The 13,416-nt window shown below is 45.1% G+C and overlaps 1 protein-coding gene across 1 annotated transcript in view; it reads left to right on the plus strand.

Annotated features, from left to right (window-relative positions):
* The window catches only part of FDXR (ferredoxin reductase), a 229,380-nt gene that overhangs the window by 54,231 nt on the left and 161,733 nt on the right, over nt 1-13,416 (plus strand). Inside the window, exon 6 of the mRNA XM_085617083.1 lies at nt 3,915-4,016. Within this exon, the coding sequence (XP_085473209.1) occupies nt 3,915-4,016 (102 nt within the window). The remainder of the gene's footprint in view (nt 1-3,914; nt 4,017-13,416) is intronic.

Here is a 13,416-nt window from a genome sequence, read left to right on the forward strand (position 1 = left end):
ATGGAGCTCTTGTGATCAACTACCTATCTGCCGCAACCTCTGAGTCGGGACATCCTGCTGTGGTGTCTCCTGTTGTGTCACTTTCGCCATTCGTGCTGTGTGTGTGCTACCTGCTGTCTTTCCCTCTGATGGTGTAAGAAAGAGCATCTGGGGAGCTGTTACTTGAAGAGCTGTCCCTGTTGAGTAGAGCGTCTAGCCTCAGATCTCCCGTGTGGAAGGTTCAGTGGCAAGCCCTCAGAGCAAGTGTAGCAACCAGTGCTTTAAATGGGCTGGTACTCACCGGTACTGAGTACCGGCACTTCTGACTTTTCTTAGGTGAGGGAGAGTACCGGTACCCTTATTGAGAGCACAGCAGGCTCAGGTTACTTATTTCCTCAGGGCAGATGCCGCCTTGCTTCCGAGGAGCTCGCAAGTCACTGAGCCCCTCAGTGGCCTTTTGCACAATCGCTGCTGGAGATTCCAGCAGCTCTCACTTGAATGCCCCCAGACTGCAGGGGTTTGAGAGGGCTTGCCTTGCGTCATGCTGTGATCAGCAGGACAGGGTCTAGACAGACCCTGCACTGTTGATCAGGTGCGCAATGGTTATTAGGCTTAAAGTGCTTAAGGCCCCTCCACCCCCTTCCTCAATCATGAGTGTGAAATGGGCTGGGGCTGCCAGTCAGTAATCCTGTCCCATTTAAGGAACTGTCTGTACTGGCCGTACTAAAGTGAGCGGCAGCGACAGACAATCCTCTGCCTTACCCAAGGCCGTTTTCTTTCTCCATCTTTTTGTTCAGCACAGAGGTTGCTTTCCTTTGTGTGCCCCTCTGTTGAAGCAGGAAACCAAGATGTAAAGTGGATAAATGATGTTTACTAAACGCATTTCTCATGCGTTTTGATATGTGCTATAACTGGTACAGAGGTCATTATGTAACATCATATCTTACCCTTAGCCCCGCCCCTAGCCCTGCCCATTTGCCACACCTCTAACTAATTTTAATGAGTACCTGCACTTATTTTTTCCCATTTAAAGCACTGGTAGCAACAGGTGTGAGGATTCCCCAGAGTTTGTATCACTAGCGGATTTGGGCCTCAAGTGTTCCCTGTGTGCGTGCAAAGTGGACCGCTTGCGTGTTTCCACCAACCGGTGGCCCGTTGTGGATTTCGGCAGCATCTCCTGTTTCTAAGTATGTGGAGCAACTCATAGGAGGAGTCCACTGAGCCTATTTGTGAAGTGCCAACACTAACATCTGCAAGGAATCTCCACAGTCCTTGTTTGGTGGTGTTACAAGGAGGAGGAGTTCCTTTGTTCTCGTAGGGAAGTGTGTCAGGGAGGAGTGTTGCTTTTGACACTTCGCGCTGGGAAGTGAGTCGAGGGAGGAGTGTTTGTGTTTTTGGACACCCCATTGCCACTGTACTCTGGTAAGACTTGATTCTTTTTGATGTTGTGCCTGCGCGCTTACTGTTAAGATCACTGCGGTGGCATTTGTACTCAAATTTTTGAATTCGGCACGAGGGCTGCGCTGTTGTCGTGTCTGCAGCTGTGAGGGTGGCACTCGTGCTTCATTTCTGTTGTCCCTCACGCGCAGCGCCTGTTCAGTGTTCTGCATCGCCCCATGTCACCACATCTTCACCAGCGGTACGGCAGCTAGATTGTGGCTGGAGCCACCCGGTGCTACTTAAGTCTGCGTGCTGCCATTTTTCTTTTACCATCCATCTCCGTCTGTCTTCATGTAACTTCATGCTGAGGAAATCTTCTTGCTGTTTTCCCTGTGGACGTTAAGCCTCCCCCCATTTTTGGAGCTTTGGTGAGCCGTTTAGTATTCCGGTGTGCAATTTGTTGACTGGATGTTTAACTTTACACTTTCCATGGGTGCTGCTGCGCTGACATTGCCACGAAGCGTCCCTGCTTTCATCTGCTGATGTGGTGTATATCTTCTGGGAATTCTGCCTATGCCGTCTTGTGGGATAGCTGATAAAATGTCTTTTCCCCAGAAAATGTAAAGTTTACTGTTTTTCCAACATGAAAGACGCTTCGTTCAGTGGGACACTTCTAAATTTGGTGGTGTTAACTTCATTGAAGGGTGTTCACGGGTGTTCCCTTCGGTATTTCACATTTTGGTGGGCATGGTTTGTTGGTTGTGTGTGTGTGTGTGTGTGACATTTGGGTGTTTTTGGACATGTTACCACCTGTGAATGTGTATCTGAAGCTGATTTTCATGCATGAAGTCACTCTGTTTTTCCCCTAGTCGTTGTTTTGAGAGTGTGTGTATCTCTCTGTTGGGGGGTGTGTGTATGAGTTGGTTCTTAGGTTCTGAACCTCTCTAGCCTACCACTATTTTCGTGGTTGTGGGTGACTTTGGTGTTACCTTTGTGGGAAATGTTTTGTATTTGACCCCTTGTGGTTGTTGTGGGAGTGGGTGTGCCTCTCACTGTTGGGGGTGTGTGTATGTGAGAAGGCTCTATGTTGCGGAGCCTCTCTGGCCTACCACTATTTTTGTGAGTGTGGGTGGACATAGGTTTGTCCCCCTTGTGGGCCTTGGTTGGAGTCGACTATGTTTTTGAGTCAGTCGTGTCTACCACTTTTGTGTGGTTGGTTGATGCAGTTCACTTCATCTGTAGCTTTACGTTTTCGCTGAGCATTTTCTGTGTGCCTGTCCTCACTTTCCTCCCTCCCTCCAAGCTCGGGTGTTTTTGTCCTGGTCGAGCATGTGTTTCCTGTGGTGTTTTTTCTTCTGCATCGTTGTGGTTTGTTCCTCTTGGTGTTCACATTCATTTTCGGCCTGGCCAGCTGATATGTTTGTGTCTCAGGGGTTGGCTGGTTGGTTGGTTGGTTGGTTGGTTGGTTGGTTGGTTGGTTGGTTGGTTGGTTGGTTGTGTGTGGTGTAGGAGTTGGTAGGTTTGTTTGGTTTTGCGTGGTGAGGTGAGAGTTTAGTGTGGAAAGGGAGTGGATGTGTGTAAAGGCCATCTTTCTGCCTTAAGATTGATTTACCTGTCCAGTTTATTACTTTCTTCCATGTAGGTACGTGGGTGGGCGTTGATGTTTTACTGTTTCTTTGCCTTATGGTGACATTATTGCAAATTACTTTTTCATCTGCATTTTTGGGATGTCATCTTGTAAGCCAATTGTACTGTGTTTGCCTTGCTTTTCTTTCTACTCTTTTGCCCTCAACCATTCTCATCTCTTTGCAATGGTACCGTTTCAGATTTTTTGTGCATGTTATTTTCTCTTTAATGTGCTTTTCACTTGGTTCATTGCATTGTGCTTTGTTTAATATGAGTAAGGGATAAGTGTTGTACCTGCTGCTTAGCCAGTGTGAGTGTGGTGTGGCATGTTGTTCTGGATGATGCTGTGGAATGTTGGATCAGTGGAGTTTGTCAGTTGGGAGAATGGGCTGAGCAGCAGGAAGGCTGCTCCTGGTGGGGCTCACTGTATCTTTATCTTGAACTTATTATCTTAATAAATACCATCTTAAGTTTACCATGGAACTAGTCTTCATTACAACATAGTCCTGCTCTCCATCTTGCAACTTCAGTCAGTTGATGAGCCCTATTTGTTTCTGGAAGAGACAAGTGCCTTGCAAGTTATCAATAGTGTCCCACCACAGAATAGTGTCCCACCACAGGACAAATTATTTTAAGGCTCTTCTAGATCAGAAAAGAGCAGTGACTGATAATCACATTGGTGAAGGGTTTTGCCTGTTACCGGCATGCAGGGACATGGTAACTGGAACTAGTGATGGAGAAGAGCATTGTTTATCCATGATCAGGCTAAAGTCAGAATCGTCTAGGAAGAGAACTGGCTGGCACCTGCATTATTGGGGTCCACGACAGCCCCCATTAACGTTCAAGAATGACTCGCATTGTGAGCACAAATATTGAATATTTTTCCGAAATCTGTGATTTAAAAAAATATATTTTTCTTGTATCGGCAGCTGGATCCCGACCTGACCAGTGAGACTGCTGTGATTCTGGGGCAAGGGAATGTGGCTCTGGATATTGCTCGCATCCTTCTGTCTCCAGTCGATCTGCTTAGGGTAAGTATTTAGCAGGCCACACATAACCAGGTGTGTAGCGCCCTGAATTATATTTTTGTGTGTCATCAGTGCTGCTGCTCTGCTCACGTCCTACACTCGCCTGTTTGACTCCTCTCTGTGGGAAATTGACCTTGCAGCCTCTCTTGTGAGTTATTGATTGAACTCTCTGTGCACAACAGAGTGATCAAGACGACCTTTCCAAATGTGCTTAATCTTTTCTAGCATTGTTTATGTTTCTAAGAAGAGTGGAGGGCCCACAGTGCTGCTATAAACATGCAGAACGGTTGTAAAGCAGAGTGTACTAGAGAAAGGCAGGAACATTGAATAGTAACATTTGAATCCAGTGAGTCAGAAACCAGAAAGTTGAATGTAAAAATAAATAGTTTCAATCTGATTAAATTCAAAAGGGTATTTCATAGAAGTAACTGTGACCCTAAATGCGGTGTAAGAGAGGAGCGTGGTTACGCTGGCTTTTGACCTCACAGTCACAGTGAACAGTTTTTATAGTATAACAACAGTAATAGTTGAAAACCTGTTTTGTGTAGGCGTTTGTTCTATTCCCTTCTTAAGGCTGGTTTTTCCCTGGGAACACAAAAGAGCAGATCTGGCTTTTCAGGCAATGACCAGTCAGATCACTGCCCCATTCCTTAGTCCTCAGCCTGTTCTTTCATTCTGATGTAGGAGAGCTTTAGCAACAAGTTCTTTGACAGGAGGAATGGGATAACCCAATCACATACCTCTGGTGACTCTTTCTAGCACCAAGAACAAGATCACATGATGAGGAAACTAGGAGGAGGGAGACCTGAATGTCAGGATCAACTGAGGCCATTTTATGAGACTGGTGGCTGCCAGTCTGGCTTTACATCAGAATAGAAGCTCTCTGAGCACAAATATGATGTGAATGCTAGAGGCCTCCCACGCCAGCCCCCAATTCCTATAGCCAGTTCTTCATCTCAACATCTCATCTGCGATAGTACTTTGATTCCCTATTGTATTCTCATTGTGTCCCCCTTGTTCTGGAGATGCATATCAATCATAGATAGACACACTTCAGTAATTCTCCAGCGTTATGCTGGAAACTGCTTTTAAAGTGCTAAACATGAAAGCACAGGGTATGAGGGCTCTACTCTTTACCAATCACTCGTGGTATGGGATTTTGAGTCTACACAACGAGGCTTTACCTGCTTTTCTTCGCCGCTCACCGCAATTAGGGGTAACCCACCCTTTACTCCTGGTTTCCAGCTGACAGCCTTCCAGGCTTGGACACGGGCCGGCTGTAGGTCTATCGGGCTGTAGGTGTATCGGGCATTCCCTTCAGGCAATTGAAAATCACATATGGCATCTGCGAGTCAGAGTGCTTTCATTAACTGCAGATCTGACATTGGGTCCCTCACCCCAGGATATGGGAGGGAGCTGCAAACCACTTGCCATGTTTGAGAAATGGCTCAGATTAAAAAATAACGACCGATGCATAATCGGTGAACTCTACGCCCCCCTTTCCTGCCCCCAACATAGGATAAATTAGCGGGACCAACGCGCTGTGAACAGGAGCTTTTACACTCACATTCAAAGAGTGGGAAGACATACATCACGGTGCCCTTCACACAGCTAGAAACACCTCAAGCGTGCAAACTGACACCAAGATTGCGACATATTGGTATCCCACACTGGCCAAACTGGACTCTATTTTACACTTGCTTTGTGCTTGGCTGAAGCTGACAACATATTAGGATGTAGTCTTAGCGGATATAGACTTGTACTTTGAAATGCAGTTACCATACTTTCCAGCCTACATCATATTGGGGCTCTTCAATGCTCTGACTTTTTCCCCTTAAGATCGCAACGAGGGAAGCATATTTGTCTCCCCTCGCCTCTGCCTTACTGTTATATGGACAAACTGCCCCACACATAAGCTGGCTGCGTAGCCTATGGCGCATGTTAGGCATGGAGCAGAGGACCCTCTCCATGACCCATAAATCAGACTCATATCATGCGATATGAACTCCATTCATAGAGCTGCTTTCAGCTCAATTCCGCAAACTGACTTGCCCCAAATACCTCATATTGCTGCGCCTGTCCGCTCCGGCAGCCCAAATATACATAACAGCCAGGGACTAGCAAATACGGGTGGCTGTGGCTGTGGACTTACTGGGACACAACAAGGAGTGAGTAGGAGGGAGGGAGGAGCTAGGGCGTCTTTGGTTAAGTCTGAAGTTTGTTTTCACTGTTTACTCATGCAATTGGTTTCGCTGGGTGGCCCTGTGGTGGCTAAGCCCTGATGGTGCATTGCTTGTCTTTCTACTTTATAAACTCAATAAAATAGATTTTAGCCATAAAGTGTTTAACAAAATTGTACTACCAAGAATTGGCAACATCAATACATCTGCTACTGTTGATGCTACCTAATCAGATAATAAATATAAAGCGCCTCACGGGATGGAGACAGTGTGAAACCTCAAGCCTGTGTGAGACCATGTGTCTCTAATGGCACTCACACATAATTGAAACAATTAGAATTTAAAGGAAAGAAATCATCTGGAGTCAATATTAAAATGTAAACCATGAAGGTTTAATAAAATAATTTGAGGTGCAATACAGAAGGCAAACTAATGATCAGTCAATATGCAAAATAATCAATAGAGGGAATTAGCATAAGGTTTCATCAAATGCTGCAAGGCAATGACATAAAGTCAAGGCAAAAATATTCTAAGTCTGAAGTATGAGACAAACCACATAAGGTGAGCAAAGTGAAACGAATCACAATACAGAATTCAATACGTCACATATTACCACCATCGCAGCACTATCCTCTGACTGAATATTATTATGCCTTATTCATATCATGTCGCAATTCAAATCTAGTTACAAAAACAATAGCATTGCAGTGCTATTGGCAGGGAGACCCTTGAATGTAACAAAGGCTTCCGCTTTAATTCTTGAGAATAGAATGTCCATACAGAGCATGCCATAGTGCGCATTTTGGTTACGTGCGGTGAACAGAGCTGTAAAAGCACATGGCTGTGTTGAAATCCAAGATGGATTAAGGCCTAATTCAGGCATAGGTGAGTCAGGCTCAGGAAAATACATTTCTGACAAGTGCAGTGTTTCCGTTTAAGTGCAGAAATGTTCATGATGTTAAGCACACATTTTTATTAAACCTTTACACTACTTGCTGAAAGTCATTGTTTTTTTGGATTGGGGATGGGTGTGTGTATAAATGATGTCTGAGCAGGTAACCCCTATTTGTTTTACTCCCCGAAAGTAATCAATGAAGCAATGTGTCCTGAGAGGAGGCACGAGTCAGCATCTCAAAAATCCAACCAATTAAGTAAGGACAGACTGAGTAAGTGAGTTCTCGGGCAGAGACAGACATTTAAAATGATTTATTATAGAAATTCAAAAGGTACAATGCAGAAATTATAAGGTGAAAATGAATAAAAGAATCCATGCCATGAAGGCTCTCAGTAATAGGACAATACAGAAATATGAGTAGAACCAAACAATAACCTTTGTTTCAATGGACATATAAATCAATAAGTTATTGAGCTGCATCCGTAAGAGCTTCGGGAAATCTTCTGGGGTTTATGTACAGTTTTTTTTGCATAGGATCGCATTCGTTTCTGGAAAATCATCATGGTGTGAGCACCGGTGAAAGGAATTACACTCTTAGCAAATCAGATCACAGTTCTAATAAATGTCCTATTGCTTTACCATCTAAGTACTATCCCACTATATGAATATTGATTCTGCCTACTCTATGCCAGTGTCATCCAGAGATGGCGGGACAAACTAATAAGACAAGCATTGGCATAGCCAATAGGTCTCGCTTTTGGGACCTTATAAGTATTTAGTTATGCAACTGTTGCATGGCTAAACACTTATAAGGTCCCAAAGGAGAGACCTATTGGCTATGCCAATGCTTGTTACAACTTCTGGTCTGTGCACATTGCTTAGGGCTACAGGAGTTTAAAAACTGAAAACTGGAACATCCCATAAACACAGCTGCAGCACTGCAGTTTTGAATAGAACCAAGGTGCACAGAATAACGTAAAAGGTGGTGCGCATGAACATAGAAAAAAGACAACGATGCACAAAGGGGTTTTAAGCGCAATACAATCTGGGGTAACTACATTTCTTTCTACTTGGCCCATAGTGCAGAAGAAAACAAATTCATGCATCCACTTAATTTACGTGATTGTTATAAGGGGAGGGGATGTAGTCCGTCGGCTAGACTGCCCACTTTGGTGCTGGAAACCAGGTTAAGAAGAGCCTCGGGGTCGCGTCCACATCCTGTGATTCTGGGCAAATCACTTAATCTCCCAGTGCCTGGATGTGTAATGTAAATACGGTGCTCGTGTAAAGCGCTCCAATACCTTCGGATCGAGTTCGCGCTATATAAATATGCAACAACAAAAAAAAAAGCCAGCGACATCACCTGCACGTCCATTCTTTGCAGAGATGTCACGCGCATGTAATGTGGTGTTATGTTGCGCTACGTGTTTTAACGCATAATACACTCGTGATTCGGGCCGCAGGCAGCGTCACGGACGCGAGACCGAACCTATCCGGGTTGCTTTCCCGTCTGATGAAATTAGGCAGCTCCTTACGCGGGGTGACCGCGGTCAGTCAGTAGCATTTGTCAGCAGTGTCTGACTGATGCAAGCCTGCGGGAGCTTTGCATAGAGGAAAGAGGCGGGGGAGTGGGTGGGGTTGGTGAGGATCAGGGGCGGGAGAAAGTGCTCAGACTCCCACAAGAGCGGACTTGTTTGTCTCCCCTTTTCTGCTACGTGCCGAAGCTGCAGTCGCTCCGCATTCCCATAGACAGCCCCCGCCACCCATGAAAAGTTAGGGGGAGGTGCACTAAACCTAAAACCGGTTAGAACAGGGGAGGGGAGCTGCATCAGTACATTTGTTGAACCGGAGTTTCTCACCACCACCTCCAAAGAGAAGAAAAATACAAATAGACTAAAACAATGTGTCTGCCTCCCCGGGGTCAAGCGTTGATCCCTCGCCTGTGTCGAAATGGCCAATTGTAACAATAAACGAACATAGATTGTGCAGCCTCCAGGTGCACAAAAAGTGTGTGACTGCGAGCCCCCTTCGCCAGCTCCAGACTGTCGGACGTGACTTGGTATCAGCCCGCAGCCTGTCCGCAGGCAACGGGGTCACCAGAATGATTGTCTTGTGCATTCAGCATCAATGAGAACAAACATCGAATATGGGCTGCCGCTGGCTCCCTGAGCTGCACACGTCTTTTCGTCCACAGATGATTTCGCGAATGTAGAGAGGTTGGGACATCTTAGCACGGTCTTTCGCCGGGGACCCCAGCCCCAGTGATTATATTTACGTGACCCACTTGAAATAGAAGAGAATGTTGTTGCCTTACGGCCAGAGCTGCCAACTTTAGAGCTGGGGAACCAGGTTCAAGCCTCGGCGTAGGCTCAACCTTCCGTGATTCTGGGCAAATCACTTACTCTCCCGTGCCTACCAAAAGATGAATGTATCCTTCTGTAATGTAAAACTGGTGCTCGTGTAAAGTGCTCTGATACCTTCGGGTGAGTTCGCACTATATAAAACTGCAACAAACTAAAACAAGCCCGGCGGAGTGTGGCGCGCGCGCCTGGCGGGGGAGAACATTTCAGGTGGGGGAGCGGACCCTTTGAAGTGCTCCGAAAAGCGGATTGCATGGCGGCACGATGCGCGTGATTGTGCGCGTGCTCTCGCCATGCAATCCGCTTTTCGGAGCACTTTTAAATGCCCCTTACTATAGTCTCGCTTTGCGATCGCTTACGCGATAGCAAGGCGAGACCTAAAAAACAACATCCAACTATTGTGAATGAATGCAGTATAGTAAGCTAGAGGAAGGGCCTTGAGAAACGGCAACATTACTGTGTCCATGTTGGAAAGTTTTATTCAAGAACAGCAACGTTTTGTTTTCTATAGCAAAAACCACGAAGCATGGAAACTCCAAAATCGGTGCAGTTCTAGTTACAGTAACATCAGTGTAAAATGAGAGTAATAGTCTACGCTTACTAACAGTCTAGGCAACACCACTGGGGGACTTTGTGTGTATGAGTAGTGCACTCAAATTACAAGGTAGTCTCGTGTAACACATTTTAGCAAAATAGATTTTTGGGTCGGAGTTTGAAAGCAAAGCAGGCTTTAAGTTGAATCGGCTACATACATGTAACGTGGAAAGTGCCCTCCTTTACCTACAGGCTAAACAAATTTGTTAAATCATTCCACTTCAACAAGTGCTGAGGTGCAAGTTGTGACTCAGCACAGAGCTTTCTTTTCTCAGCAGTCTGGCTGGCCCTTTGGTAGTTTTTGGTCATTCGTTTTCACAGAGACCAAGCACAGAAAATTATTATACTCCTTCGTAAAACCACCAACTATTCCGCATTGGCCAATAACTGGCAGAAGAGCTTGTCATATATGGCTTGAATGCACCATGAAACTGGCCCTTGATGCTACACGTATTGACGATTAGCAAGTGAAGTATGAGCAGAACTCTGACTGACACGGGCCTCCAGGACACAAATGTATAATTGGCTATTTCAGCCTCGTGACGTAGCTTTCAAACCTTCCAGGATTCGCCATCCTTCATAGAAACGTCAGGCTGCTCTGAATGTGCATTTGGTCAGCCCTTCACATAAAAGGCGTGTCTTATTTGAAAGTACTGTGGTTCTTGCTTTACGAGAAAGTCGGGAACCACCATAAAACCAGAAAAGAGCACGAATTCCGCACACAGATGCCCTGTTCCCTGCTGTTATTAAACATGACTCTGCTTGACTATATTGCAGAAATAATGAACAGTGAAGATGCAGAAGGAGACATCCATTTTGAACAAAATGGCATTGAGGTCTAGTTGGCATAAACCAGGTAAAGGTACTTCAACAAGTCAAAATAATATACAGGTAAATTAGAGAGTCCATTTTCTGCATGGTTTAGATAATGCACACATATATAAACCTCACAAAAACTCAATAATGAAAAAACACATAAATGGGTGGATGAATAATTGCATGAGTGCAGCAGTGAGTACATGCATGATATGAGTGACTAACTGGTCACTCTCCTATTCACTGGGAGCCAATGAAGGTCCAGTACCTGGGCTCCGAAAACGATAATCCGATCAACAGGGAAGGTACTGTTCCTATCAGAAAATAGGAAGAAAAGGCAAAATGGTGTACAAAGCATAGAGAGGGAACCTTAATGACTATTTCATGTTGTCCTCACACACCCCTGAGGATGTCATGCTTCCTTGTTGGGCTTTTGCTCTTTGTAGGGCAGGCGCTGCAATGTCCTGCGGGCCACCCCAAGGGTCACTTTGGCGGCGATCTTTTGTTGTTTATGCCATATAATGAAAGGTGCGAGTATGAGGGCATCGTAAATGTGTGGGGTGATTTTGTATGTGAAGGTGGCTACATTAAGACTATATAGGAGATACCAATCCCTAAATGTGAGGATTCTCCTGTCAGGATTTAAAAACCATAACAGATTGGGGCTACTGTGGGGGAGTAATGTACCCAAGTAGATTCAAGTTTGTGAGTGTAGTGTAATAAGGGTCAACATGTTTTGCACCCTGCAGTCTGAGAACGATCCACTGCGCTTCGTAAAAAGGAAATACCTGCTTCAAAATTAAAATGATCATCCAACCTGGAAGGAAGAGAGATACAGTAGGAGAGAACAATGAGTTGAGATTCTGCATGTCTGTATATCTGGTGTAGGGTGTCCTTACGATCACTGTCCCAATACGAGAATGTGTCCAACGGTAGACATACGCATGCTGTGATCAGCACCAAATCGTTGCTAAAGTGTGAAACACATGGCAAATAGACATATACACTCATCATAGCAAGCGGGTGGACAGACACAATACATACAACATGTAATGGTTAAACTTGTGCAGGTATCAGTGGATCGCCATGTGACAGATAATCTTAAACATGTCTGGGGGATCTTACCCTTCAGTTTGATCAGTATTGCCTCATAGGTCGGAACAGAGGTTAGTGCACAGTTGCTAAGTGTAACACAAAAGGTATTGAGAGTCAGGTGCACGTACCTGGTGGTTGTGAGGTTGCATGGGCTAAGCATCTAAGCCAGACACCAGAGGCACACGGACCATAGTACTTGCGTGACTCCTACACGTGAAGTACTAGAGACCTACCCTCCTCTGCTCGCCCAGATCGAGACAGAGCAGAGGAGGCAAACTGCTTTTAAAATGCAGCTAATTTGGAGATCGCCATCAGGTGTTGGGTGTGCTGTCATGCAGTTGCATCCTGATTGGGTAACCCATGCAGTGATGCAAGCGCAGGCGGGTTCACGCCAACCAGAGGCTTACGAACCCTTTCAGCGACCACTCTGTATCGGTGGCCATATTTGAGTGTATTTATGTTGAATTATCTGTGGATTGATTTGGATGCGATACCACCCATTGAAATGATTTTGTTAAAAAATTCAGAAGATAAAGTTCTTGGGTCGCATTCTTGCACATCATGAATTTATCATTATAGATAGACAAAGCGTCTTGTAGATAATATTGTCTTTCAAAGAGCAGACCAAATGGAAAATCGAAGGATGAACCTGTCACATATGTGAAGACACCTTGATTCCAGAGAGTTTGAAATAGTGCCTAAAATGGCCCTCCATTAACCATTAAGAGACAAAAACTGAGCATATCTGAAAACTTGATGGCCTTCAACATTATAGACCTCTCCCCAATGTCATGTAAATATTGGCCCTTGCACTCTCCTTTGATTTATACAAATGGGAGTAGGTTTTTCCTTGTTTTGATGTGCTAATATGGTGTCACCTCTCGATCCCAGCTGCTAGTGTAAATGTCCTTTAGCACATGTCCTGTACCAGGATGTGCCCTGGAAACCATCGCACTTCCCAACCCAAGGAAAAAAATATGAAAATGTTAATTCTCAATATCCATAAACTGCAATGGGTAAAAGGTTCAAGCCAACAATATCACCCCCTCAAATACCAAGCTGTGACAAAAGCATTAAGCAAAAACCCTGTGACAAAGGCGACAGGTGTTAATGGCTCAACTCCCATTTAGATAAACCCTTGCCGAACCTCAACCACTTGACAAAGTCCACCAGAGCTTCCAGTCCCTGCAGTTGGAAACGTGGAAGTAATTCTGGCAGAAAGCACTGATCACAAAACAGGCCAGTGCTTCCCCAACACAAGTTCTCATCTACCTTCCAGGCCTAGCTTCAGTGCTACGAATCTAGGAACTGGGCTTATTCTGACCCTTCTTCGGGTGTGCTGGAGTGCGCCACGTCAATATAACTCTGAAGAACCTGTAATGGAGACGTTTTGGGTATTACACATCCTAATACGTCCGGATACTGTGGCAAATTTGCCTGAAGTTAGTGTTGGTATACTAAGC

Source organism: Triturus cristatus, chromosome 7 (genome assembly GCF_964204655.1).
Source record: "Triturus cristatus chromosome 7, aTriCri1.1, whole genome shotgun sequence".
NCBI classification, from domain to species: Eukaryota; Metazoa; Chordata; class Amphibia; order Caudata; family Salamandridae; genus Triturus; species Triturus cristatus.